The sequence below is a fragment of the Anguilla anguilla genome, chromosome 10 (assembly GCF_013347855.1).
Source record: "Anguilla anguilla isolate fAngAng1 chromosome 10, fAngAng1.pri, whole genome shotgun sequence".
NCBI classification, from domain to species: domain Eukaryota; kingdom Metazoa; phylum Chordata; class Actinopteri; order Anguilliformes; family Anguillidae; genus Anguilla; species Anguilla anguilla.
In genome coordinates, this window is record NC_049210.1 from 4,366,752 (window position 1) to 4,393,292 (window position 26,541).

At 45.6% G+C, this 26,541-nt stretch overlaps 2 protein-coding genes across 7 annotated transcripts in view; one reads left to right on the forward strand and one right to left on the reverse strand.

Annotated features, from left to right (window-relative positions):
- On the reverse strand, positions 1-14,096 carry si:dkey-98f17.5 (uncharacterized protein LOC569123 homolog). Its single transcript, XM_035379826.1, has 12 exons — positions 13,924-14,096; positions 11,753-11,864; positions 10,783-10,876; positions 9,574-9,628; positions 6,397-6,537; positions 4,664-4,824; positions 4,247-4,345; positions 2,578-2,723; positions 1,942-2,113; positions 1,294-1,406; positions 1,109-1,196; positions 1-398 (listed from the first exon to the last, which is right to left on the reverse strand). Exons 1-12 carry the CDS (start codon positions 14,036-14,038, stop codon positions 345-347), a joined length of 1,350 nt encoding a protein of 449 aa, XP_035235717.1. The 5' UTR covers positions 14,039-14,096; the 3' UTR covers positions 1-344.
- Positions 12,176-26,541, forward strand: part of slc2a11b (solute carrier family 2 member 11b) — a 15,874-nt gene continuing 1,508 nt past the window's right edge. Inside the window, exons 1-13 of one of the 6 annotated variants that reach the window (XM_035379822.1) lie at positions 12,542-12,622; positions 13,356-13,358; positions 16,621-16,677; positions 18,653-18,751; positions 19,561-19,721; positions 21,284-21,408; positions 21,672-21,801; positions 22,449-22,597; positions 23,953-24,140; positions 24,698-24,808; positions 25,138-25,239; positions 25,610-25,685; positions 26,202-26,329. In XM_035379822.1, the coding sequence (XP_035235713.1) occupies positions 16,630-16,677; positions 18,653-18,751; positions 19,561-19,721; positions 21,284-21,408; positions 21,672-21,801; positions 22,449-22,597; positions 23,953-24,140; positions 24,698-24,808; positions 25,138-25,239; positions 25,610-25,685; positions 26,202-26,329 (1,317 nt within the window). In that variant the 5' untranslated portion in view covers positions 12,542-12,622; positions 13,356-13,358; positions 16,621-16,629. Of the gene's footprint in view, positions 12,226-12,515; positions 12,623-13,355; positions 13,359-15,437; positions 15,479-16,620; positions 16,678-16,744; positions 17,188-18,652; positions 18,752-19,560; positions 19,722-21,283; positions 21,409-21,671; positions 21,802-22,448; positions 22,598-23,952; positions 24,141-24,697; positions 24,809-25,137; positions 25,240-25,609; positions 25,686-26,201; positions 26,330-26,541 lie in introns of those variants that run through there. The other 5 variants (XM_035379825.1, XM_035379824.1, XM_035379821.1 and 2 more) reach the window with 5 other exon arrangements.

Below are 26,541 nucleotides of genomic sequence, written 5' to 3' on the forward strand. Positions count from 1 at the left end.
CCCCCCCCCCCACTGCTGTGAAACAATCCCAGGGAAACTGTGATCTTTGTAAGAAAACAAAAGTAAAAAGGAGAATCGAGACATACCATCAGGAGTTAAGTCACAAAAATATGGCGGTTGTCTTTACAATCAATCCAGTAGAGTCCAGTAGAGCAGAAGCTTTCCAAAGAATGCCCTCTGACCGTATGACCACATACACTGTATGACCAAAAGCATCTGTATTTGGCCATACAGTGTACCAGCACATACCAGCGAACAGGTCAAGTTTCCTAACCCATAAACAGAGGCAGGCAGTGGTCAGTTCGGACGCGAGAGACTCCTCCGTGTGATTGGCCGGTCAGCTCTCAGAAGTCGTACTCAGCCGCGCACTGTTGGAGGTATTCTTCGTACAGTTCCCCCTGCGGAAGTGAGAGAGAGCGAGAGAGATGGGAGGGGAAAAAGAAAAGACCCACGAATGAAAAACAGAAACACATCAGGAGGCACTGCACAGATGTGCTCTAAACCTGCAGCAGACTGAATCACTGTAATCATCATCATTACACGTGATCACAGTGGCCGTCGGTATAATGCACTGTACACTCCTGTTCCTCAGTGAGAACCAGGGCCTACTGAGGAGCTCTGGAGGCAGGAACAGAGCCATAATAACCAGACCTGCGTCAACAACACATTTATAATACTCTTTGGATGTGGGTATGACTTGAAAGCATTTATAATCAAACCTGTTACTACACAACTGCAAAATGTATATGAAAAAATGTTGCACTGAATAATGGTGAAAATAGATGTTTCTTTAAAAATGGTCAGTATTTCTGAGGGAGATTCTCTGGTGGCTACAGCATACGTAAGGTCCTGGAGGGTCGCACACGCTACACATCCAAGGTTTCTGGATCAAAAGTTTGATCTGAAGCCTAAGAGTCTGAAATGAAAACCACTTAGAACCTCCAGCAGATAGGCGCCTTGGTTCATTAAGTCTAACGATGGAGGAAAAACCAGGACATCTCTGGCACTCTAGGACCACAGGGTTGCCTAACCCGGGTCTGGAGGGCTACAGATTCTCCAATTGATGAGTCGAGGCCGGTCTGCTAACAGCCTGGGCGGTCAGCCTTACCTTTCTGGGTCTGACCACGTCCTGGATGTAGTCGTTGAACTTCGCCAGGCTCCTCTTCTCCTTCTTGGTGAGGGTTCTGTTGCCCCGGCTGAGGAAGGAACCAGACCAGCCAGACCGATCAGTTTTCAAAAGACATTACTGATCAGGCGAAAACCTCCAGCGCACGCGAACACAACCCAGCGTACCTTGCGAAATATTTGGCGAGAAATACCAAGAGGTAGCAGAAGGCTCCGAAAAAGATCACGAACAAAATTTGGCTGTCTTCCGGTACCCACTCCCAGACGATCACCACCGCTGCCTGCTGGGACACAAGAACACCGTTTAGAGAGTACCCAACATGCATAGCACGGCACGACCCAGAAGTCATTCGTGAAAAGAGCAATTAATCGTGCTGCACTCAATGGACACAGCATAAGAGTCCAACTCAACCTTTGAGATCTCAGTCATATTACTCAAAAAAAGTGGCACAAGATGCGCTTCAGCAACCGATGACAGGAAGAGCATAGAGCTCCGAGCCTTTGAGGTCACGACCTCATTTAACAGCGTGGTCGTAGAATTTTTGTCCCGTTCATTAAACGCGCGGATCTTGGCGTCCTTCAGCTCACCTCATTCTTTTTAAAATATACCCAAGTGAGTATCCCTTTAATTCTGATCCAAGAGGCCTAATTAAACAGACAAGCCAGTTCTCTCATCTCATTTGCATGTGCTTTCTTTACTGCAGTACAGCCAGCAGAACACATTTGACTGATCCGGGCAGCGAGGGCACCAGGTGTGAGGCTAGTCGCACTTCCAAACACGCCGAATGGAGGTGAGTCGTTTTCTCCGGAACGTACCGCAGACAGAGAGAAGGCCCGGGCCAGCCCCTCCCCCACCAGCCCCTCCAGCTCCTCCTGAGCGAGGGCGTTCACCACGAAGCTGAGGATGATGAGGGTGGGCAGCAGGACGCCCAGCGTGCCGAAGAGGAAGGAGCGCATGCGGGCCGTCCTATTGTAGCTCACGTCCACCCTGCCGGGACGAGCGAGAGAACGAGAGTGTGTGTGAGAGAGAGAGAGAGAGAGAGAGGGGATGGGTGTGTGTGTGAGAGAGAGAGAGAGAGAGAGAGAGAGAGAGAGAGGGGAGTGGGTGTGTGTGAGAGAGAGAGAGATGGAGAGAGGGGAGTGGGTGTGTGTGAGAGAGAGAGAGAGAGAGGGGAGTGGGTGTGTGAGAGAGAGAGAGGAGAGAGAGAGAGAGGGGAGTGGGTGTGTGTGAGAGAGAGAGAGGAGAGTGTGTGTGAGAGAGAGAGAAAGAGAGAGAGAGTGTGTGTGAGAGAGAGGAGGGACAGAGAGAGAGAGAGCGAGAGAGACAATAGCCCCGCCCCACCCCAACCTGCCCCGCCCTGTCCTGCCCCATTCGACCCCAACCCACCCCGCCCTGTCCTGCCCCATCCCACCCCAACCCGCCCTGCTCCACCCCGCCCCACGCCATCCCACCTGTCCTGGGCCAGTTTGCTGCTGACGGTGGAGCAGATGAGGTCGCAGTCCTTCTCCAGCTGGTCCAGGGTTTTCTGGACGGCCTGGTTGATGGTCTTCTCGATGGTCTGACAGACTCCCTCGATCTGGTTCTCGCACCGGCTGGGCTGCTCCGGGGCACAAGAACGACGGCGCGCGTCACCCGGCTGCCACGGCAACAGGCCGCCAGCGGTGCGCACGCGCGCGTCGCGTTTCGCCCCCCGCGCGATACGCGATTAAGCGAAAGAAAGTGCGGGACGTACCCGGTTGATGTATTACTCGAGCGCGCGCGTTGGCAGGTCAAACGGTCTGCCGCCAGCCCGGGGCGCATCACGTGACCTCATGCTCGGAGTGCCGCAAAGCAAAGCAGCCCTTTCCTCGATTAAATTCATCACGTGTTCAATTTCACACGTCAATAATGCTATCGAGATTTTTCTCTGCAATGTGAGTGGCAGCTGGCTAAAAAAGCTGCATCGACGGACGCTATTATTATTTTTTTTTTTTTTTAGTTCTTTCAACTTCCATTCTCAAATATGACCAATCGTCCACATTCAGAACGACTTCAGAGCTGCTCGAATCTACCTCCTGCGTATGAATTTTGCGTTGCAGTGGGCATTTCTCATATCCATTTCGCCGAACGCCAGCATATGCTTTGTGTTCCGTTAGCCGTATCGACCAGGCGGTTATCGATGAAGACGACACGCTCTCAATAACCCGCCCCGGTTAAGTAAAGATTAAAATAAACGAGTAAACAAACAGCGAAACACAGAAGCCCCACGGCAGGAAACGCATCGAACCGCACGCCGTTTCCCGCTGAGGTTTCGACGCCGCCCGGCGTGCGGATTTTCCCGCTAGAGCTGGAGAGGGAGTGCTTTAGCGGGAAGGCTGTATTCCCGTGATGCTGGTTATTTAGCGGGGGGGGGGGGGGGGGGGGTTTAACTGCACGTCTCTCCACTCCGCTGGGAGGGGGTCCGGCGCTCGCTCTGGGAAAATTAACTGCCCCCCCGGGAGGCCTGTAAATCGAGCCGCCGCCTCACCGCACCATCCATCACGGGATGAGGGTGCGATTAGTTTGGTCTGGGCGAGGCGGCTAGGACAGCTGGGCTCTGGTTGGCTGCGGCAGAGGCGGTGATGTTTCCTACGGTTTTGTGGTGCCGCTCAAGCCCTAATTCTAACATACGGGCACGAGAACCTCTTATGCTGAACCTTCAGGGTCTCTTGGGATCGCAAAGAAGTGATAAAGGACACACAAAAAAGCTAAAAGGACATTACGCACAGGAAGGAGGAACTAAGGAAGAATTATCTGCCCTGCCGGTTTGGGTTTAAAATCCCTGCCAGGCAAGGAGACTGGGTTGTAGTGTAGCTGTCACACTGACAGCCAGTGAGCTGCAATGAAAACGGCCATGGGCTATAAGTGATGCAGTGTGTGCAGAGAGGCCAGGAAGGAAGGGATTCTGAAAGGAGCTACTGTTGAGAGCTCCATGTCACAGCAATTCATCCTGAGAAAAAGGTCAACTCAGAGGTGCCTACAGATAGCGAATGCTCAGTGTACAGAATATATACAATACCTGCTAAATATCGCACTCACTCACTCAGACATACACTCACACTCATCCACGCACATGCACGCACACATAACAAAACACCTCACCTTTTGTGGGTTAGGGATGTATATGGTGGGCATCTCAAAGCCACATTTGTTCAGGCCTGGCCTCCGACACAGCTCTTGAACAATCTGCATCATCACTCTCTGTTGAGGGGAAGACAACAATAATAATAATGATGATGATGATGATACTAATAATAATAGTAATAATAATAATAATAATAATAATCCAGTTAGCAGGAGCCAGGGCCTCCTCATTGTGGCTGTAGGCCTGGTGAGCGATCTCTCACCGAAAGCCAATGTGTTTAATAATGAGCAAACATACACACGTAGCGAGGCTACGTCTTAACTCTGGCTCCACTGCCATTTAAAACCACTGGCAGAATAACAGGCTCTGCGAGGGCAGGGCCTAAAGGGGGAGGGGGGGTGGGGCCTGAGGAGGGGGGCGGGGCCTGGCCGCACCTGCCTGTCCGTCTCCCGGCCGGCCTCGTCCGCCTTGCTGAGGTAGAAGAAGAGCTTGTCCCCGCACTTCTCGCTCAGCTTCTCCACGATGTTGAGCGTGCGCTTGCACAGGGCCTGGCCCATGGGGTCGAAGAAGACGAAGATCAGGTCCGCCTGCTCACCTGGAGGCCCGGCACAGGGTATTACACACAGGGCAGTCCCTCCCTCCATTTACAGTTTCACACGGAATTCAGACAGAGAGGATTACGGATAGAGGAAGGATCACAGCACAGAAAGTGCAGTAGGGGGGAGAATTGATCTCTCGGCTGCATGGGGGTGGGGGGGGGGTGGGGTCCAACCCTCGGGGGGGTACTGTATGGGTTGAGTTGGCTGCCCTTTGGACTATGCCATCGCCCCTGCTTTACACTAATAAGAAACAGTGGGGCTAACACATTAGTACTTTAAACCATCCTGTCCATTAGCACATATTTAAAATTTTTGTAGAGATTATACTGTAGTTGAAAAACTGCCGAAACACACACAATTTACCTTTAAAGATATCCAACATATTACTGCCATTATTACAGCTGACAAATTTAGGATTCACACTAATTCATCCCAATTAGTAGATGTGCTCCTAAATGATTTTTACAGTTATCACACATCAATTTTCATAAGCAAATGCTCTTAAAATGGGAGCACTGTAGAGCCCTGCAGATAGGCTGCTAGTGTAAATTCACACTGAGCATAAGGAGGAAATTAACTGTTAACTGTAGCCAATGTACCAGAGATGAAATCCTGCAGGTGCTGACCGGCTCATAAAATTCTCTTTTACTATTAGTGCTGCACTAAAAAATTCAAACCGAACGTATTCGAGAACAGGAGCAGGCAGCTCCATTCCATCCGGGGAGCCAAAATGGAGGCAAGCTACAGTTTCCACCAACTGCACTGGCTCGGTTGGCTAATTGGCACCAGGCACCAAAGGCAGGACACACACAGATCAGACCGCAGTAGAGGTGCTTCACACAGGGACACGGTTGTGTCGTCTGTGATTCCGAAGACGATAAATATATATACCACGATCGCTCCCGCGACTACGCGGCGTGATCCACGGGGCGGAGGACGTGACATGGCGTCGCCCCGCCAACCAATCAAGTTGAATCGCGAAGAGCGCGGCCCGCCACGAAATCCAGAAAAAGCCACAGCCCTGCTTTGCTCACCACACCAGTTCTGGAGTATTTACATACAGTACAGACCGGCGGAGAGCCATGGGTGATACAGTAAGCCATGCAGGAGGGGTGAGAGTGCATCAGTGTCATCCGCCTGCTCGGGAATGACGCCAAGCGCCATCGCGTAGAACCCGGCTGCGACGGTATGATACCAAGCACCACCGCGTAGCATCCGGCTGCTGTGATGCCATCACATCACGTAACATTACAGGCGTTTAGCAGACGCTCTCATCCAGAGCGACTTGCACAACTTTTACACAGCAGCTACATTGCATCCATCTGTACGGCTGGATATATGTACTGAAGCAATGCAGGTTAACTACCTTGCTCAAGGGTACAATGAGTGTCCTACCCGGGAATCAAACCGGCGACCTTTAGCTCACAAAACCAGCTCCTGCCAAGCACCAAGCACCTGCCAAGCACCACCGCACAGAATCTGGCTGCCCTGACCAACCAGCACCACCACATAGAATCTATGCACAAAAGCACTCATGAACAGGATTAACGGGAGTTGTGCGACCTTACCGAACCAGGTGATGGCGCTGTTCACATCGAAGGGGTAGACCATGTCACCGTCGACCAGGCCCGGGGTGTCCACGAACGTCACCAGGCTGAACTTCTTCTGCTTGGAGGTGGAGATCTCAGCGGAGACGTAGTCGGTGACGCCTACGGAAATACACAAACTGTGTGCGTACATAAATCCGATTGGCCGGGGTCCACTCACTGTGTCGCGAAATGAGGTGTCAAGCCTGCCGGCGTCAATGTTCATTAAATTAGTTTCGAAAACTCTGCCGCAGTGCGATCAATCTTTGGGGGTAGGAGGCCACGGGGATCAATCCTCGACTTCCACGCCCGCCGCGATTTCGACAAATTTTGGCCCCGAACGGTCACAGCGGTCGGGTTGTCCTGACCGCACTGGTCCCTGCTGTCCCCACCCGACACGACAAACTCCCAGAATTCCCCTACGCCTGACGCCCGCCACCAGAGACGCGGCCGCCCAACCGCCTCGCAGGAAGCCGGGAGTTTGGTTGTCATGGTCACCCACAACAGCTCTTCAACTGGCAGCTTTACAGTAGGAGGGGGGAGACATAAAGCTAGCCAGTGAAGAACGACTGTGAAGTAACTCTCCGTCACGCGCCGCGACCGCTAGACCGCCGTAGACTAACGCCGCGCGATGCCCGTCTCATCGACGGCCGAAAAATATTATTCGCGAGGAGCGGGGTGCCTTCTCCTACGCCGTGCGCGTGCGACAGGCTCCTTGATCGAGAACCTCCGCGTCGCTCCTCCCGAGCATTAGCATTCGCTACAGGTAGTGCTGTGTCAAGACGGAAGCCCTGCTAAAGCCATCAATATCCCCCCCCCCCCCCGCCCGCCCGCCCGCCCGCCTCCAACCCCTTTGCAACAGGAGCTTCCGTCTTCGGTTTCTACGGGCAATCTCGGAGTCTACGGGGCGGGGGGAGGTAACTTGGTCGTCTCCCCCGCACCAGCAAGGTCGGCTTACGAAATGTAATTTCCTGCCCGGCGTCTCTCTCTCTCTCTCAGATTTACAGTCTGGGCCCGTCTCCGTCGGCTGTCAGTCTGGGCCGGTTAGCGTCCTGCGGCTCGCCGAATTTACAAAGCAGGAAAAGTCACACGGGGCGCCCACGCGGGGGTAGGGGCGAGGTTCGGCGCCGGGAACCCAGAAGGAGAGCACGCACGCACGCAGGGTTCTACGCCGCGCCAATACGGAAACCACGAAAAGGTCCGACGGCAGGGATTAATCTGAGACGTGCCCTTTCTGGGGTAATGCGCTCCCTAATCGCCGACGGGTCAAATAATCCTCCGGAAAGTCGGAGAGAGGCGACGAGCGGCTTTCTCTTCCTGTTGTTGGCACCGGGCCCTCCAGACGGGGCACAGACACGCAAGGTGTGCCCGGTGCATCAGGGGGGGTGGGGCTACGTGGGCGTGGGGGGCTCCAACAGCTGTTCTGCCTCACTTCAGATCATCATGCACCACGCTCCTGCGCAGGTTTATGCCGACACACGCTCGAGACGAAGACACCCTTTCTTTTTTTCCGAAAACGATGCCAAGAAAATGCCAGTGAGTTCTAGAGGCTCCCAGAATTTTCCGGGAAGCAGGCATTTGGACCCGCTCGACCCCGGTGCCCAATAATCCTTTGAGCGATGCAAGGCGGCTCATCCGGTGTGTCTCTGGGAGAGAGGTCCTGCTAATGCACGCCTCCATCCTGAGTGACGTTTCAATGACAGCAAGCAGGTAACGAGTAAACAAAGCCCAGCCATTCACCGCATGATAAACTCACCGCTCACATCAGCGACTAACTCACTGAAACAGAGGTAGAGCAGCGCAGCAAATCATTCAGTTGTTTTATATGCCGTGTGGTGGGTCATCACCATAGCCTGTTAAAAAGACGTAGGCTACGCTCGAAACGTTGAGCCCCCCGCCCCCCCCCCACCACGATATAATAGAGCCGTTATGAAATATGTGACATTATCCAGACCATGTCGAGGCTGCTCCATGTGACTCAACCGTACTGCAATCAGCGGGTCTTACCCTCCCCAGCAGAACATCCACGACGCGATCTTCAATTCACTTTTTGATCTCGCAGATCTCGGAAATCTGCTTCGTCAAGTGAATAATTCTGCCGCAAATCTCTCTTCTGCTACAAAACACCCCCGTGGGGGATATGTGGGGGGAGGACGGTGCTCGTACCGAAGGAGAATTACGCCTCCCGGTCACAGGACGACATTTGAATATTTCAGTGCTTTGTCACTCGCGGCCCGCGGACGAACGATGACATTTTACCCGTCTCTCCGTCCCGTCAGAACCGGGCGTGAATGAGCCGCGGGTGGCAGCCGTCCGAAAAACCGAAAAAGAGCGCACCGAATCTTTATCCACGTCCGTGTACTAGCTGATGCTATAACCAGTACACCTGGCATATAATTCATTACGCGTGTGTGTGTGTGTGTGTGTGTGTGTGTGGCGGGGGGGGGGGGGGGGGGGGGGGGGGGAATTTGGTTAGCAACCGCTGCTAGTGGCCCTACAATGAAACGATAACCCTGATATATTCAGCTACCTATGAGTCAGAGACGCGCATTAGTCACAGGACCGAACCATCTGAGCTCTAAAATAAATCAGACGGACGAGCAGAAGAAGGGAACGCCACAGCCGACTCAATACACGCAGTACATCCAGAACACGCTTCAAATTTACAATCACATTACCGATAAGGCCCGCTGTAAAGATTGTGCACATTGCCAAGATGTAGAGCACAATTTACACTCTTCTACCAAGATTTACCTTTTTCGGCATCTTAAACTGTCAGCTGTTTACTGCAGCTGTACGACGTGCTAACGCCTTTGAAACACAAACTGAACCAAACGAACAGCACGGCAAGCTGCGAAGGACCTACAAATGAAATACTGGAACACGACAAACACAAATTAACACATTTATAAATGCGTGTGAAAGACAGACGTAACAATAGCCTTAACGCGCACAGCGCAAGCATGCCTGCACAATCGCGCTGAATTATTTTCCATCTGTTGCTGAACATTAGTAGAGTGAGGAAAAGAGAAAGAGAGAGAGAGAGAGAGAGAGAGAGAGAGAGAGAGAGAGAGAGAGAGAGAGAGAGAGAGACGGACGGAGACGACGGAGAACACATCCTGCAAACTGAGTGACACGGAGCAGCCGGCTCGCCCCTACCTTTAAACTCCAAAAGGGGACGGAAATGGGGGTACAGGTGCAGCGTCGCATTGCCCTGGAGAAAGAGACAGAGAGAGATGAGGGGGGAGAGAGCGATAAGAGAGACAGAGAGAGATATAGAGAGAGATGAAAGAGACAGAGAGAGGGACAGAGATAAGAGGAGAGGGAGAGAAAGGGACATAGAGAGAGAGAGACAGAGAGATAAGGGGAAAGAGAGAAAGACATGGCAAGAGAGAGAGAGATAGCAAAGGCAGAAAAAGATGGAGTAGGGAGAAGAAAAAAAAAAAAAAGACGAGTTGAGAGAGATGAAGCAGGCCGACGTCGGGACCGAGCCGCCCCTCCTCTCCGTAGCCCCCGGGCTCAATGGCGCCGTCCCGTCCCGTGCAGTCCTGTCCCGTCCTGCTTGGTCCCGTCCCCCCCCCGTGTTCTGCCACGTTCTGCAGCGCGTCTGCTCGAGCCTTCCTAATCCCCCCCCCCCCCCCACCCCCGCCGAGCGCCTGGCGGTAATGACATTACTCATCTTGCTCCCTCCGCGCGTGCTGTGCTGTGTGCTGTGTGCGGCGGCGGCGGCGGCGGGCTAGCAGCCTGGGCTCCGCTGCAGACACACACAGCGGCCAACGCCTCGCTCCCCGGCTATAAAGCGGCCCTACGTGATGCAAGCTTAGCAACAGCCACTCACAGGCGCTGCCATTAGAATAGTTGGGCTGTGTTGCCTCTACCAGCCATAAAAAAAAAGAAAAAAAAAAAGGAAAAAAAGAGTGGAGGTGGCAGAGGCCGGCTGCCGATCGGACCGGGGAAACGGTTCTGAGTGACTACCGCTGCATCACAGTCTGGGCTGTCGGTTCTGGTTCATGAGCAGAAATTATGTACTTTTTTCAAATGTATTTTTTATTTGCTGCTTCGAAACTGCTGTCCCTGGATGCTGTCGTTTAACAGACTGATCTAGCACAGTCATAATACTAATCAAAAGGAACGACATCACAAACAATGCAATAATCTCAACAAAGACTATTATCACTAGTGACACAATACCATTTGCATCTAATACTGTTGAATATATTACTGGTAAAGTTTGCTTTGCATGACGGTAAAAGCTAAATTAACAGACAGAGGTTTCGTTAAAGTTTGTTACTGGCCAAATGTAAGGTTCAATTTTAAAACACGAATTAGTACAAAAGAGCAAATCGCTCGCGAAAAATGAGCCCTTACCGTCAACGACTCCCTTTTTCTCCCGCTGGTCACGAAGGTGAAGCCTTGCGTCTCGATGGCCACTCCCGTTTTCTGAATGTGCTCTTCCACGTACCTGAAACGAAGCATCCCGACCCCTGAAACACCTGGATCTGGGGCTGTTACGGTCACAGCCGGGGCGCTACGTCTGAACCCTTCGCCCGCAGAAATGAGAGAACTCAACCCCCCGGGGGTACAACCGCTCGCACCTCGGTTGCCGTTGAGGAAGCCCAAGGATACGCGCATCGACTGGGCCGCTCTTTATTTAAAATGCCTTCGGACCGACTCTGTAATCCGCATTTGTAATCAGCTGCCAAGCCACCTGTCATTACAGGTGATTTTTTTCTTCGTGTTTCTCCTTGGCTTAGCCAGCTGGCCGGAAATCTACTGAACTTAGCTGCCCTCAAATTTTATAACTTTAAAATAAAACTGCTCGAAATGAACTGAAGGCAACCAGAGACCAGGGCACCTTCCAGCGCCTACAGAAACTGAATATATTAAAAATATACTGAAATAAAACACATTCACACCACGCACAATCAAAATAATCACATTTTAATAGTCCTATTATAAATAAAGACCCCCCCCCCCCAAAAAAAAAACCCCCCCAAAAAAACACTGATATTAAACATTTGCCATTTTTTCATCCTGAAAGTTATTTTTATTGTTTGTAGTAAATTTCTGACACCCACAAGTGTTGAAATACATATTTGTGAAAAATTCTTGAAGAAGTCCACACATTTACAGCAGGTCACACTTCAGACCAACGCAGGGGGAGGCACATTGTTTGAAAACTCCCACAGACTTAAAGACTTACTCGTTCTGTATGGGGTTGGGGTGGGTGGGATTACCAGTTATTGTGCATGGGGGTGGGGGGTGGGTGTGTGTGATTACTAGATCACCAGTTATTGTGCATGTGGATGGGGGGGGGGGGGGGGGGGGGTGATATTACCAGTTAATGAAGGAGCTCTTCCCTGCAGAGTGGTTCCCCATTATCATCACAATGATTTTCTTCCGAGGAGGAAGGAGCCGGAGGCCCAGGCTGCTGGCTATCTTCACCAGGCCTGAAACCAAGCAATGACAGCACGCATGACTCAGGGATAGGGAGAGAGACATAGAGGAAGCACAGAGAGAGAGAGAGAGAGAGAGAGAGAGAGAAAAGACACTTTCGGTATCTCTAATCTTAATTTATCTGAGATTAGCCGTGTCCCTAACAAGTGCCAACTACCGCCCGAAAGTGCCAGTCCAAACACAGCACCTGAATTCCAGCTAAGTGTTTCCGCCTAGCTTACAACTAAAGTATCTCATTACGGGACTATACATAGCATGGAGACAGCCAGGACTCCCAGAGGGGGAATCAACTGGCTTTAGGCAAATTTGGATTCAACTGAAGACCAGGTGATGCAATGAACTACAAATAACAAAGTAATCCAGGTGAATGTGTGGAAGTATGCTTCTCTTATAGGCTTTTAATGTTCTTAAATTTCTTCTAATTAAAGATTGTATTGATCAAGAATATAATTAAATGTATGTGAAGGTTGATGAAAAACAGCAGGTGTTCTGTGTTATGTCTAAGAATCTGTAACTAAGGAAAGACTGTGGCCTCTTTGTTCACTGATGCATACGACCTAGAGAATCTTTGAACCCGAGCTGCAGGAGGAAAATTGTAAAAATTTACTTATTGGAATTTTGCAAGTAACTTATGTTGGGGAACAGTCATGTGCAGAAGACCTTTGAGTTGCAAGAGAAGAGAAAGGACACACCAACCTAGGCGAATTTGGATTCAACTGAAGACCAGGTGATGCAATGAACTACAAATAAAGTAATCCGGTTAAATGCCACATTATTTCAACACTTTCTTTGTCCATTTGAGTTTTTAGTCAACTAAGCAGGCATAAAGAAAAAAGAGCCTTTTTTATTTTTTACGTGTTCAGTGGTATGTACCGTTACTTAACACAAAGTAACAATAAGCTGAACTTGCAACCTGCAAAAGCCAGCTAAACTAATGCAACTGCACTGTTAATTGCAAAGAGCAAGTCAAATTTTCTATTGCAGAATGGTAGTTAGCATTCATTTCAATCAGACCAAGAAAGCTATTTTACGATTGCTGTGTTTATACTGGAAGATGGGGGCGGGGCGGGGAGTGCCTTCATACAGAAATTAAATTATGTACAGAACATGCTTTGGGACAACACTAAGGCGACTGAGTTATGTTCCACGGGCCCACAAGTTCCAGTGTGGAAAAACATCGCTCTAATGATTCTATTTCTGAGCAAGTTTATCTTTACACGTATTTAACGTTAGTTAACTTTAAAAAAATAATCGTTTTCAAGAACTGAACGGAACTTTTTAAATACAGCTAGCTAGCTGGCAGTGAGTGGAACTCCATCACATTAGGAGAAGTTCACTGCAGTCATTATGAATGAAATATTAAGAATGAATGAAAGTTAGCATTGATCTAGCTAACGAATTGCATAACAGCTGGTGCTCCCGTTCAAAGAAGTTTTGGCATGTCATTTTGCTACTAGCGAAAAGTCAAATCAACAACATCAGAGAAAGTTTTGCATGTCTGCAAACCTTATAGCTACGGGTAGTTTTAACACAAATCAAAACGTTATACTTGTATGGGGAAGTTAGCTACGCATCTAGCTACCAACAAACAGCCTACTTCGAACAGACTTAGTTATTATAAGCCAGGGTTCATGCGACATGGCTGTTCATTGGAAGTTAAAATACAGTATGAAATTAAGCAAATTTAGTTCGCGTAGCAAGAGTACCCAAGTACATATATGGCGCTGGTACTCCAGAAGATACCATATAGTCGATCCGGTTAGCAAATCTATAATCGTTAATGATTTCTGACCCCGCACGCTGAACAGCCAAGTAGCAAATTATAACACGACGAGATAGTTAGCATGCTAACAGCTTTGGAAGCTAGCTCCAAAGTTTCCTCTGACGTGAGATAGTGTATTCCTGGCGACAACTAGGAGGAGGCTGTCTTCACTAACGTCGGATAACGATATCACCTTTCATAACCAGTACATGTAACGTCAGCTACTGCAGCTAGCAACGGTTTATATTTGTCGAGCGTCCAAAATATCCCACACAACATTTTTATGTTACCGTTGTCGCTGTCGATATACAGATTGTGGCATTCTCTCAATATTCGTTCGCTTGGTGTAGTGATAGCCGAATCCAAAGGGTTTGCCACCGACCTGGGCTTCCTACTGCCAGACATTATGAAAGTAACTCCCGTTAAAGAAGAACCACACACAAACTCACGAGCTAGGGGGACTGGTTATGATGTTACACCAAACAACCCATTTTTTTTCTGAGTTGGAGCGCCGCTTATGGGCAAGACTACGAAACGACATTTTTAATACAACAGTCCTTTTCTCAAAACGGGCAACCACGTGTTTACCTATATATTAGCTATAGCCATATATTGCCTATATATTGTTAAACTGGAACGATTGCTTTGAATGTCCCTTATTCCAATGTTGAGATATTATATTAAATGTATGTATAAATTGGGTTTTTGTCTACAGGAACAAAAGCTGTTGCAAAGGGCCTCCAGATTAGAAATTGTACAAGCAACATTTGGATTACGCTAATGTAATTTATACACATTCAAATGCCAGTAGCCTCAAACCACCTGATGCAGTGTATCATAGTGCACCCAGGTTTATTACTGGTGATAGCTTTCAGACACAACACTGCACACTGTATGAGAAAGTCAGTTTGACCTCACTTAGTACTCAAAGAGAATACGACTGCCTCATGTTCATTTACAAAGCAGTGTTAGATAAGCTGCCATCTTCTATCCGTTCCCCTTTTCAGTTTAGATTTATTGAACTTTTTCCAGAGATACTTGCTCTCAGGAATATTTTACTGTCTGTTCGTATAAATACTGAACTAGGGAAGCATTTACCTTCATTGCACCTTTTAAATGGAATGATCTAGCTACAGGTTACCCTCAAATTGGATGGTCTGAAATGCTTTGAGGGTTTCAGGCTTCTTTCAAATGATGTTTTTCAGGAAAATTGTACTTGCTTTTCATAATGTGTTTGTAAGTTTTATTTGTATGTTTTCATCGTTATTACTCAATTTTTGTGTTATTCTAATTGATTGTCTGTTGTTTGTGTACATTGTTGCATTCTCAGATTACCTTTGACAAAGAGAGCTTTGCTCTCACCTGGCCCTTCCCTGGTTAAATAAAGGTCTCTATCTAATTTCTAAAAGCTGTTTAATAGTTTTTGACCAGGTACTTTGGCGGACGTGCAGGGTAGCACCAATTAGAAATTTCCACACATTTTTCCCAGTGATATCCCTTAAACCAATGTTGACTCTTGAAATGCCTACCAGCAATGCAGTTCACTGCATTAAGGTGAAAATTAAAATCTGCTGTAAGGTTCAAGAATATTATCCAGGAAAAAAGTAAACTGGAACAGTGGACATAATTTTGTAGTCTTACACTGAACAACAGAAGTACATACTTCATAGATGTAATGCAAGTTAATATCTTATCTAAAGTTTGAACAAGTAAAAAACTGCACTTTGCCTTTAAAGCAAGCATGCCTATTGGACTGTCAAACAAAAGAGGCTTATAGACCAAGACTGGTCATTTGACTCTGTGAAAAAAATTTAATCTCCAAGGCAAGTACCAAAAGTGATGAAGGTCAGAAATACTATTTAATTGCTTCTTGTCCACAACCATATTTTAACAGGCAGAATTAATTAAACCTCTAATTTTTTTGTTCAGAAATACTAAAAAAATTGGTTGGATGAATTTAAAAAAATATATATTTTAATAAGTACATCAATAAACCAGCTAAAAATAAATATTCATGTTTGGATTTCTTTAGAAACAAGCAATATTTTTTACCTCACAATAAAAGAATCAATTTAAGCAACATTCCTTTCAGATTTGGACTGTGGTAAGTGTGTTCACAATCTTTTGTTTTATTTACAGTACTGTCAGAAAGGACTGAGAAAGAGCAATTAAAGAAATCACTTAGTACCTTGATCGACAATTTACAGAGAACATTTTAAACTACATAAACTGATTTCTCTCAGTAAGTTCAAACACATGTAGACAGTATTTTGTGAAAGATTGCACATGTTTCTGAGATGTTTCTCACCATAAATGTAATATTTTAGTGTCTGTATTGCATTTACTGTATGTTTTGTGCTGTACAAACTACACTACCTCATAGGGTTCTCTTGAAAAACATATTTGATTCTTAATTAGATTAATGTGGTTAAATAAAGATGAAATGAAACAAATTAAGATTTACTCCAGGTTCCTTAAAACCATACATGGCATGCTTTTTCATCTTGAATTTCAGTGAAGCATATTGATGAAATCTGTCATTTTTTGCAACAATCTCTTGTATTTAAGCAAACAAAAAGTACATCAACTATTTGTGTGTTTAAACTCCAATGATTTGCAATAGTTAGTACAGGCTTTCACTTGCAACTGCAGCAGACAGCAGGGTACTTTCAATTGGTGCTGGAATTTAGATTGATATTTATCATCTACCTTTAATGCATGCACAACCTAACACACACAGTGTTAATTCAACACTAACAGATAACATTTTTTCCCCATTGGGAATTAACACTGTTAGAGTTGAACTAACACAGGACATTTTACCATGCACACACACAGCCCTTGTATGAGACATATCAAACTATAATCATACCTTTCACATGCAACAGATCTGTCAAGTAGGACCTGCAAGAACGGAAATTCTAAAATTCGAACCTAATCTGAAACCAAGTATGTTAAATACTTCACTATATTTTATGCATTTACAGACCTGGAAAATGGACAGTCCTTCAAGAGCTGACGAATCTGTGCAGTTAAATAAACAGGTAATGCATCCTTTTCCGTTTGAATTTTCCTTGAAATCACTTACATTTGTTGCACGAGGAGTGACTACCCCACCCGTTTCAAGCCGGGTGGTTGCCTAGTCCTTACTTGTCCGCGTATCTGATGATAAAAGATTTGCTCTGGAAAAGTAACGGTTTCTAATGAGATTTTATGCATTACCACGCGGTCGGGTCATCTCTTACACAACTCACTGATTGTGTTCCTCCACGGTATATGAAGCTTTTGCACATCCCAGTTCTTGGTCGAGCGACAGGACGGTTGAGGATGAACAGAGCGCGGATAGAGACATTATTCGCCAATTCTGGGTGCTAATAGTAATTTTCGTGCGCACTTTGGTTATGAAACAGATGGAACTTGGATCATTCTGAGGCAAAATAAAAAACAAATTGAAAACAATAATATTTGCAGTCAGAATGCCCAAAGAAAAAGGGGACATGACGGAATACCAACCGCTGCTCAAAGACTTTAAAGATATCGACCGGCCCAGTCGGGTAAGTATAATAATAATAATAATAATAATAATAATAATAATAATAATAATAATAATAATAATCATTTGAAATGGAAGGTCGTTTTTGTTACGCTTTTTTTGACAAAAAACTTCTACAAAGCTGTATACTTCACAGGGCTTCTTCCGTCCTACGCGGCTAAACTGTAATTCAAGTTTTGCATTTATGTCCATGGCGGACTATTAACGAAATCAGGGCAGGCCCAGCAGCATTTTCACACATACTGCACTTACAGACGACTTATGTCAGCTCTCGCGCGTTTTTTTGTTTAACATTGCTCACATGATTGTTGCTGGTAGGGGGCGTATCAATATATCATGTTGATAGGAGTATTGGAATATCAGTATTGGTTTCCTTCTTGATAATAATAATAAAGCATTCAAACATATATCTGGCCCTAACCCAAGAACCATTTAATCAGTTTGCTGAATATCTGTCACTTTTTATAACCAGGTGGAAGGAACACCTGAAATCAGGAGAAAAACATAGAAGATAGTCATTAATGGGGCCGAGCTAAGAATTCTCAGGCCTGGGACTGGGAAAATATATTGCGAGGACCCCCAAATATATATATATATATATATATATATATATATATATATATTTTTTTTTACAAAGAGACACTCGCATCTTGCCTCCCCCACAAAGTGTCCCAGCAATCCTCCTTAATCTGTGGCCCTTTTAGGCTTTTTAATAATAATAATAATAATAATAATAATAATAATAAAACATAACTATAATCAATAACAAATTGACATTTAGGTATATGTTTACACCTGGAATGTAATTTTCAAATGTCTGCAGAATAATTTCTACATGTATTGTAAAATTCCTTCAAAAGGTCTAATACCTTGTTCTACATGCTTCCCATGTCAGAAAATAACATACCTTTTTCATCACATGCACTTCTAGATATTTGAATTTCCTTTTTAATTAAAGAGAGAGAGAGAGAGAGAGAGATAGAGAGAAAACCCTAACATAAATCCTATTTAAACTGAAAGGACAAATGGTTGTCGTAACTCAACAGATTTATGGAATTATAGCATAAAATTCAATTCATTTGATTCAATTCAAGATGTCTGATATGATAACTGTTGGTTCCATCAAAGTGACCACTGTGCCTGTCATTGTTGTCTTGCACCTGAATATATTTAACCATTGATAATATCATTGGTGTTTTTAACATGCTTTTAATATAGGTTTTTTTAAACATAATTTTAATGTGCCAAGTCAGCATTTTAAACAAGATTTCCAAACATACTTGGAATTGGTTTAACCCTTTGAAGAATGTTTTTACTTTCAAAAATGTAAGTTAGTGTTCTAGAACTCCATTGCTTTCAATTGCCGGTGGTGATTGTTACATCAGCATTAGAATATTCAGTTAGGAACATTCTAATCACATATCAGACCTTAAAGGGTTAATAAAAGATGTTATCATTGCTTGCAGTTCCCCAACAAGTCGCTTCTCCTGGCTGTCTGTGCTGCATGCATTGGAGGAACTTTTCAGTATGGCTACAATGTGTCCATCATCAATGCTCCCACCCAGGTACTGTATGAAGTGTGCGTGTGTGTGTGTGTGTGTGTTACAAGCAGAGGTTGGTCCGTGTTGAAAACAGGGAAAAATGACATCGCAGTATCTTGCAGAGTTTCTGGAATGTCTTTGGAATGCTGCTGCATTAGCACGGTACAGCAAACCCTAGGAATGCTATGTGCTTGCTGCCCAGCCAGAAGACCTTCGGTGCCCAATAGCTGCCCTCCAGTGGTGCACAGTCGGGGCAGCTGTCGGCCTGCTAGTGTTTGCGAATCGGCACCACTGTGGTCCCCTAGCTGGGGGGAAGGGGGTGTTCTAGTTGCTTAAAGAATACAAAACAGTTGATGATTGGTTGCTTCTGTCGCTGGCAGCCCCCTAATTGGATTTATTTATCTCAACTCAAGCTTGAGAAGAGACACAGGCCTGGTATGTTCAAGCAGACTTACTGTATAGCGAGGTTACATACTAGCGCTAGTAAATACTAATACTATTACTGGTCATTACTATTATCAGCTGCAGCATGTAGCTGTCACATGATACACTTGGTCAAGGAAGTAAATTATTCTGCGGACATCATGGAGTTTGGCTCTGTTGCACGTGAAAAGCATGAATGATTTCTACTTGAGATACTGTAACCCTGCACTGTACAAAATCAATCTGGCAGCTTGACATTGCTGTATGGTCGCAGCTTGGCAAGAATGTGTCCCACGGTATGTTCTGATGCTGCAATATATTAATTAGCCTAAATTATTCAGCTTGTTTTGTATCATCTGATGTGCCCCAATCACATTTCACCTGTGTAAAGTCTTTCTCTGGTGATGCAGTCCGTGCAGAACTTCATCAACCAAACCTGGATCTATCGATATGACGCTCAGATCACAGAGGAACTGCTCACCTTGCTTTGGTCCACAATCGTGTCCATCTTCACCATTGGCGGGCTTGTTGGATCTTTAGTTGGAGGAACGCTGGCTATGAGGTTTGGGAGGTATGCGGTTTAATGTGATTTATGTCATTTTGAAAAAGTGTGGGAATGATTTTTAACAACATGGCATTATTATTATTATTATTATTATACAGGAAAAGGTTTTCAGGTCATCATTGCTATGTGCTAGGTGAATTGTCGCACATCTTCAATTGACTCCCATGCAATTTTGAAGACTCTACCCCATATCTCAGTTTAAAATCCCCCACCACCTTTCTATTATTGGTTTGCTTTGAAAATCGATGTTCCAAAATTCCAAATATTTGAGGTGGGGTTGGGGGGGGGCGGCAACCCTGTTCCTGGTTATGGAGGATATCTAGCAGAGTGATTTACAAGGAGAAGCAAAAGGACAGCAGGTCACAAATGTTGTAAGCCCCTTCAGTGATACATAAATATACATTGAGAAAGAAGATGTAGTCACTATTTAGTTTCCATGATTTCATTAATATAAAAAATATTAATGCATGAATATCACATAAATAAATATAATGGGGTCTCAGGCACTCTACGCACCCTGTAACACATGGGGAAGTACATACCATGTCTGAAAAATCCATTTCAGCGACAACTTGCCAGCCAGTCAGTGCTTACTCAGTACGTGCTCATGCCAAAAGGTCAATGTTATCAGATCAGCTTGTCTGCAAAAAACAAGCAAAATAATCGCAATACAGTACAGTATTACTGTACCAAGAACAGCAGACTGCAAACGTCTGGCCAAGTCTAATGCTCCAGGGCTACATGGAGACCATGTGAGCCTCATCTCATGAAAGGAGAAACACAAACTTCAATCACATGATTCTCGCTTGTGATCCCTCACACTGTGATGATTTTTACAAGAATATTTATAAAGGTCAGGGTTGGAAAGTATACGATTATTTATTTTATAGAACAGCCTAATATACAAAATGATCGCTTTAAGGTAATGCTGATTTTTTCCCATAAAACAACCATGTGTGAAATTCTAAGATTAAGAGAAGCTACTGCTGATTTGTTTAATCTTATAATTTTAGACAATTGCTTGTTTTTTGAAATAAGTCAGCAGTAACTTTCTTTAAAGTTATCATTTACACAAGAAACTGTTTCCAGAGTTTTCTAATACAATCACCAGGGGTACACCTTTCATTGACTTTAACATTAGACCAAAAGTACCTTGGTTATATTTATATTTAAATTAATTTTGTTAAGCATTTTAATTTAATGCTGAGATTAAAAAATGATTGACGATCTGCATGAAGCGATCCTGCACGTAGTTTATAAATCTGCCGTATGCCATTCTCCAGCGCATTCATCCCACAGTTCTGTGCAATAATTATTTATTCAGTGGCCTTATTCAATGGCCTTTAAAGAATGTGAGTCGCATGCCTACTCTTTCCAAGCCGTGTTTTTTCCCTCAGTTATGTAAACGACGGCCGCATTCCCTGTGAATCTGCGAGGTTTGTGAGACTGATTGGCAGCTTTTGACCATGCATTTTTATAAGCATGCAGAAGCTGGGAAAAATAATTGGTATATTTATAAAAAAAAAAAACAAACAAAAAAAAAACCAAACATTTTGTCTGTATTTCAGAAAAGGGGCACTGCTATTAAACAACACATTTGCTCTGCTGGCTGCCCTGATGATGGGCATTAGCCATCTGACCGGCTACTATGAGCTGCTGGTCATTGGGAGGTTTTTGTCCGGTGTAAATGCAGGTAAGTCCGGTGTGAAATAACGCACGAGTATTGAGTAATATTAAACTAGCGGTTTTCAAACTTGGTCTTGGGGACCCCGGTTTATGCTGGGTTTTGTTGCAACCACAGCTGCAATCCCAGAATTTGAATAAACTGTTAATTTTTCACAAGCACACTTTTCATGTTTTGAGGGATCATTTGCCCTCTTTAGCATTAGACAGTCACCCGAGTGACTTCTGGGTATTATGGAATGATAATGATCTGTTTTGATTTTGGACTTAAAGGTGTGGGTATGTGTGTTCAGCCACTCTACCTGGGGGAAATCGCCCCCAGGGCACTGCGTGGGGGGATGTCCATGGGAACGTCCATCTTCCTCACCGGCGGACTCTTGATAGGACAGGTGATTGGGCTGCAGTAAGTAATGACTACATTACCCACAATGCTCAAGGTCACAGTTTCTCCAACAACAGTGGAGTGAGTGACTGTGACTGTCGGGCCTATAGGGGGATGGACAGTTGGCTACAGCATCGCCCAGTGAGGGAAGCATGTTTACATGACATCACACAAAATTTACAGACTGCACATCTGTATCAACCTGAACAGGAAATACCTTCCTGCAATGACTGTGCAGTTCAGCTGGCGAACGGTGAAGTTAATTAGCGGCTGCCAGCGAATATTCTAGAGAATTTTTCTCACACGAACACATTTTGTGCACACGTTAATAAGCGAGTGCACCGTGAAATGAAGTAAATCAGAATTTACTTCATTGCGAGTGCGAGCGCGCTGTAAAATTAAGATAATCAGAAGAGTGAACACGTGGATAAAAATAAAAAAAACTACATCAAAGCAAAAGTTTAAAGCGGTGCAAAAAAAAAAAAAGAGAGTATGTAGAAGAATGAAATGTACAGGAACACAGTGTTCCCCTCGGAACTGGAGACTGCAGGTTCTGAGCAGCGGGGGGGGGGGGGGGGGTTGGCGGTTTTGCTAATTGGGCCGGTGGGTGGTGACCTGCGTGCGCCGTGGCAGCGGGGGAGGTCTGACACGGTGCTTTTCCGTTCCAGCGAGCTGCTCGGCAAAGCGGAGCACTGGCCCATCCTGCTGTCCACCACCTGCATCCCCGCCGTCCTGCAGCTCCTCATTCTGCCCTGGTTCCCCGAGAGCCCGCGGTTCCTGCTCCTGGACAGGGGGGACGAGGCGGCGTGCACCAAGGGTAAATGGACTAATGGACTGCATTTATATAGCGCTTTTATCCAAAGCGCTTTACAATTGATGCCTCTCATTCACCAGAGCAGTTAGGGGTTAGGTGTCTTGCTCTGGAACACTTCGACATGCCCAAGGCGGGGATCGAACCAGCAAACCTCCGACTGCCAGACAACCGCTCTTACCTCCTGAGCTATGTCGCCCCTCCTGAGCTATGTTGGGTACGTTTCCCAAAAGCGGCGTCCACTCCTCAGTGGCCTATCAGTGCCTGTGCTGCGGATTAGCAGGAAGGACCATTCCCATTTCAATCTCTGTTCAGAGGAATTGCTTTCCATGAAGTACTTCCCCAGTGGAAGAGGAACTGTACTCCTATGTAAGAGTTGTTGCTGTGATAATTGGTAGATGGTTTTGGAAGACGGTGGAGGCATATTTTGGAATGAGTGAGTAGAAAAGGAGTTGTTTAAATTCAGTTCTGTTTCCTTTGATTCCAATTTACATTCTTTATGCTGGAGGCTTTTAAAAAAAAAAAATCCAATTTCAATTCACAAATTGAATTGATGTAGGATGTTATCGCAGCGGAACAGGTTTTCACTTACAACTTGACATTTTGAATGGGGTGGAAAAGGGCAATGAAATGTTGTTAAAAGAGGGAGAGGTCGTGATATCGAGGCCCGTGTTTACTAACCGAAAAACTCAGCCGTTTAATTTCCGCATAATCCCACAAAAAATCACTCAAGCTTCTGTTCCATACAGTACAGTGCACCCTACCATTCGTTTTCTTCCCAGTGCTCATGGCTCGGGGAAGTTATAAAGCACAGGTGCCTCAAAATGGTTCTCGACTCGATGGGCACGGTTGAGCATTGGGTCATAATGTATCCACGGCTGGGTGGTCGACGTTCGCGAGCAATTAGCGCAGTAGCAGTGATTCTCTACGCTCTGGCCTAAAAAAGCCATTTCATGCCTGAGTGCAGTCCCCCCCCCCAATGCTCGACAGCACTCACCAGCATCAGTTAGGCCATGGGGGGGGGGGGGTCTCTGGAAGAACAGAACAGCAGCTAATTGGTTGCCGTGAGTTTATACATCCGGTCCCTCCGTGAACCCAGCTTAGGGAGTGATCGCGAGCAGCGATTAACAAGCCAAGCGGAGGCGGGGGGTTCGACCAAAGGGTTGCAGGTTCCATTCCCATTTGATACCCGCTGCCGCCGTGCCCTTGACCAAGGTACTTAATGTTCAGCATACAGTATATTTAGCTGCATAAATGGACACTGTGTAATATGAAAGCTGTCTGAGTCGCTCTGGATAACAGCTACTCTGCTAAACGCCTGAAATAAAATGTGATGTAAAATGTGTCCTGCCTTAACACAGCTCTGAAACAGCTGCACGGTGGGGACGGCTACCGCAGGGAGATGGAGGACATGGAGAAGGAGAGGATCAGCTCCCTGGGGGTCAAGGCCAAGAAGCCCTGGGAGGTTTTCAGCGACCGCAGCATCCGCTGGCAGCTCATTACCGTGATTCTCATCAACAGCGCCCAGCAGCTGAACGGCATCAACGCCGTATGTGTGATCTCAACAAAAACACGTTTTCAGTGTTCAAAAATCAACGCCAAGCTACTCACGCATGCAGCACTGTTCGTAAGCCGTTAATCAAAACTCGTGAAATCTAGGCCTGCCGTTAAATGTATTGACATCACAACGAGGCCAAGATACAACAAACAATATTGGCTATCGTAGCGAACACAAATTGAAGAAGCTCTATTCCAAGGCAGTGCTACCCAATGTTTCCTAAATTATTTCATGTAACTTGGCCGCATGTTTTTTCATTTGGTAGGATGGCATACCTGCCATGCCGATATCCTAATATAGTGTTAACGCTGAAGTGTATATTTTTGAAACCAATGTGAGTTGTGCCTCACTTATAAAGAGACAGACTTCAGATTGAAGGGGCTGCAGTACGTATTCGTTTAAGTCGGAAACATTTCTGTCGTGAGGGCAATTCCTGAGTGCTCAAAGCAGAACTGCACACATTCTTTACTGTACTGTTAGTGCCGTGGGAGTATGGACGGATGAATTCTTCTTCTCTCTCTCCCCCCCCCCCCCCCCCCCCTTTGCAGATTTACTTCTATGCCAGCTACATCTTTAGGCAAGCGGGGATCCCGGAAGATAAGATTCTCTACGTTACAGTGGGAACGGGAGCTTGTGAATGTCTTACCGCCCTCACATGCGTAAATTACCCACTTCTTGGTTTCTCTTTTTGGTTTTTCTCATTGGTCTCCGTTAGACTCTTAGCCCCACCCCTTATCTCCATACATCTTCCTGTGCTTCTGTGACATATTTGTCGCCCATTTCTCTCAAAACGCCAAAGATAACATTTTTTTTTTTTTTTGGTAACTGATTAAAAAACATTTTTCCTGTGGCATTTACATTTGTTTTAAAACTACTGATTAACGGTAGAAAATCGATGGGCTCGTATGCTAATGGGATTGGGCATGCTCATGAGCTGGTCTCCACAGCTGGTCTAGCAGACTGTCATGTGAGACTCTGTGTCCTCCAGGGCATGCTAATCGATTCTCTCGGACGAAGAGCACTGATCATCGGGGGATACACTCTCATGGCAGTCTGGTGCATTTGTGTCACGATAACTGTCACCTTACAGGTAACGTTTCTTTTCCCCGCTATTCATTTTGGCCTTAGGAAGAAGTCAACATTCTTTTGAAGAGTCAAATTTTAGTGACCTAGTGAGTAGAAACTGTGCCCTGTTAGTTCTACGATTTCACTCAAGAATGGATACAGTTCGTGGTGTAGAGTGGTCATTTTAATGTAAGTCTCCTGTGGGAATATTCAAAGGAATTCAACTACTGTATGCCATCTTTTCCTTAAAAATAAACTTTTTTTTTTTAATATAAAAATTCACTGGAGTGATTTTGTTTTATTTAAATTTAAAAAAAAATGGTGAATATTTTTGCATATTACCTGCGTAAATTAAAACTGTAGTAAACCATTCTTGTATTCTTTCTTTACTACAGGAACTGAGTCCATGGGTTCCATATATCAGCATGGCCTGTGTGTTTGCCTTCATTTTGAGCTTTGGCCTGGGACCAGGTAAATATGCATAAATAATCAAGCAAGTAACTATTATTGTAGTTAATAGTTACCTGTGGTTGCAACCCCCTCTATCTCCACCTTTTAAGCAGTGTAGAATTTTGTGAACTAACCTCTTTAAAAAAAAAAAAAAAAAAAAAAAAAAATTTTAATTCACGAATGGAATCATTTAGTGTTCTTTTTACAAAGTTGTGAGCTTTCTCCTTGGATTCCATCTTTAACCAGTGTTGCTTTTTATTAACTCAGTCCTTTTTTTCCTTTTTCCTCCCTGAATTTTTAGTCTTTAGAAAAATAGATAAATAGAAGATTGCTGATGTCACCAAGGAAATAAACAGGCATTAAAAGTATGTATATATAAATATTAGCAGCACAAGGTTCCACAAAGCAAATAGAACTCCTTAGGAGTTTACAGACGCCTTGCCAGAGAAGCCTGATTTCCACCCAGCTCACCAGGAAGGAGCCAACAGACCCCGAGGCCTATGACGGACGTCAGCTCACGTGCCGTGTCGTCCGCAGGTGGAGTGACCAACATCCTGACCATAGAGCTGTTCACGCAGGCGACACGGCCCGCCGCCTTCATGATAGGAGGATCGGTCAACTGGCTGAGCTTCTTCTTCATCGGCATGGTGTTCCCGTTCATTGTGGTGAGCACGTACAGTATGTCGCTCTTCCGTTGTCCAGTGCGGTGTGGCGTAATAAATGTGCAAATCAGCAGAACACAAACTGGGTGATTAATGTTGTTACTCAGTTCATCGACGTCTGTTGTGCCAACCTGGAGTCGCACTTAGACCGTTACGATTGTAATGATCGGCGCATAACCTTGCGGTCAGCACCTTGACCTGTGTGTGTGTGTGTG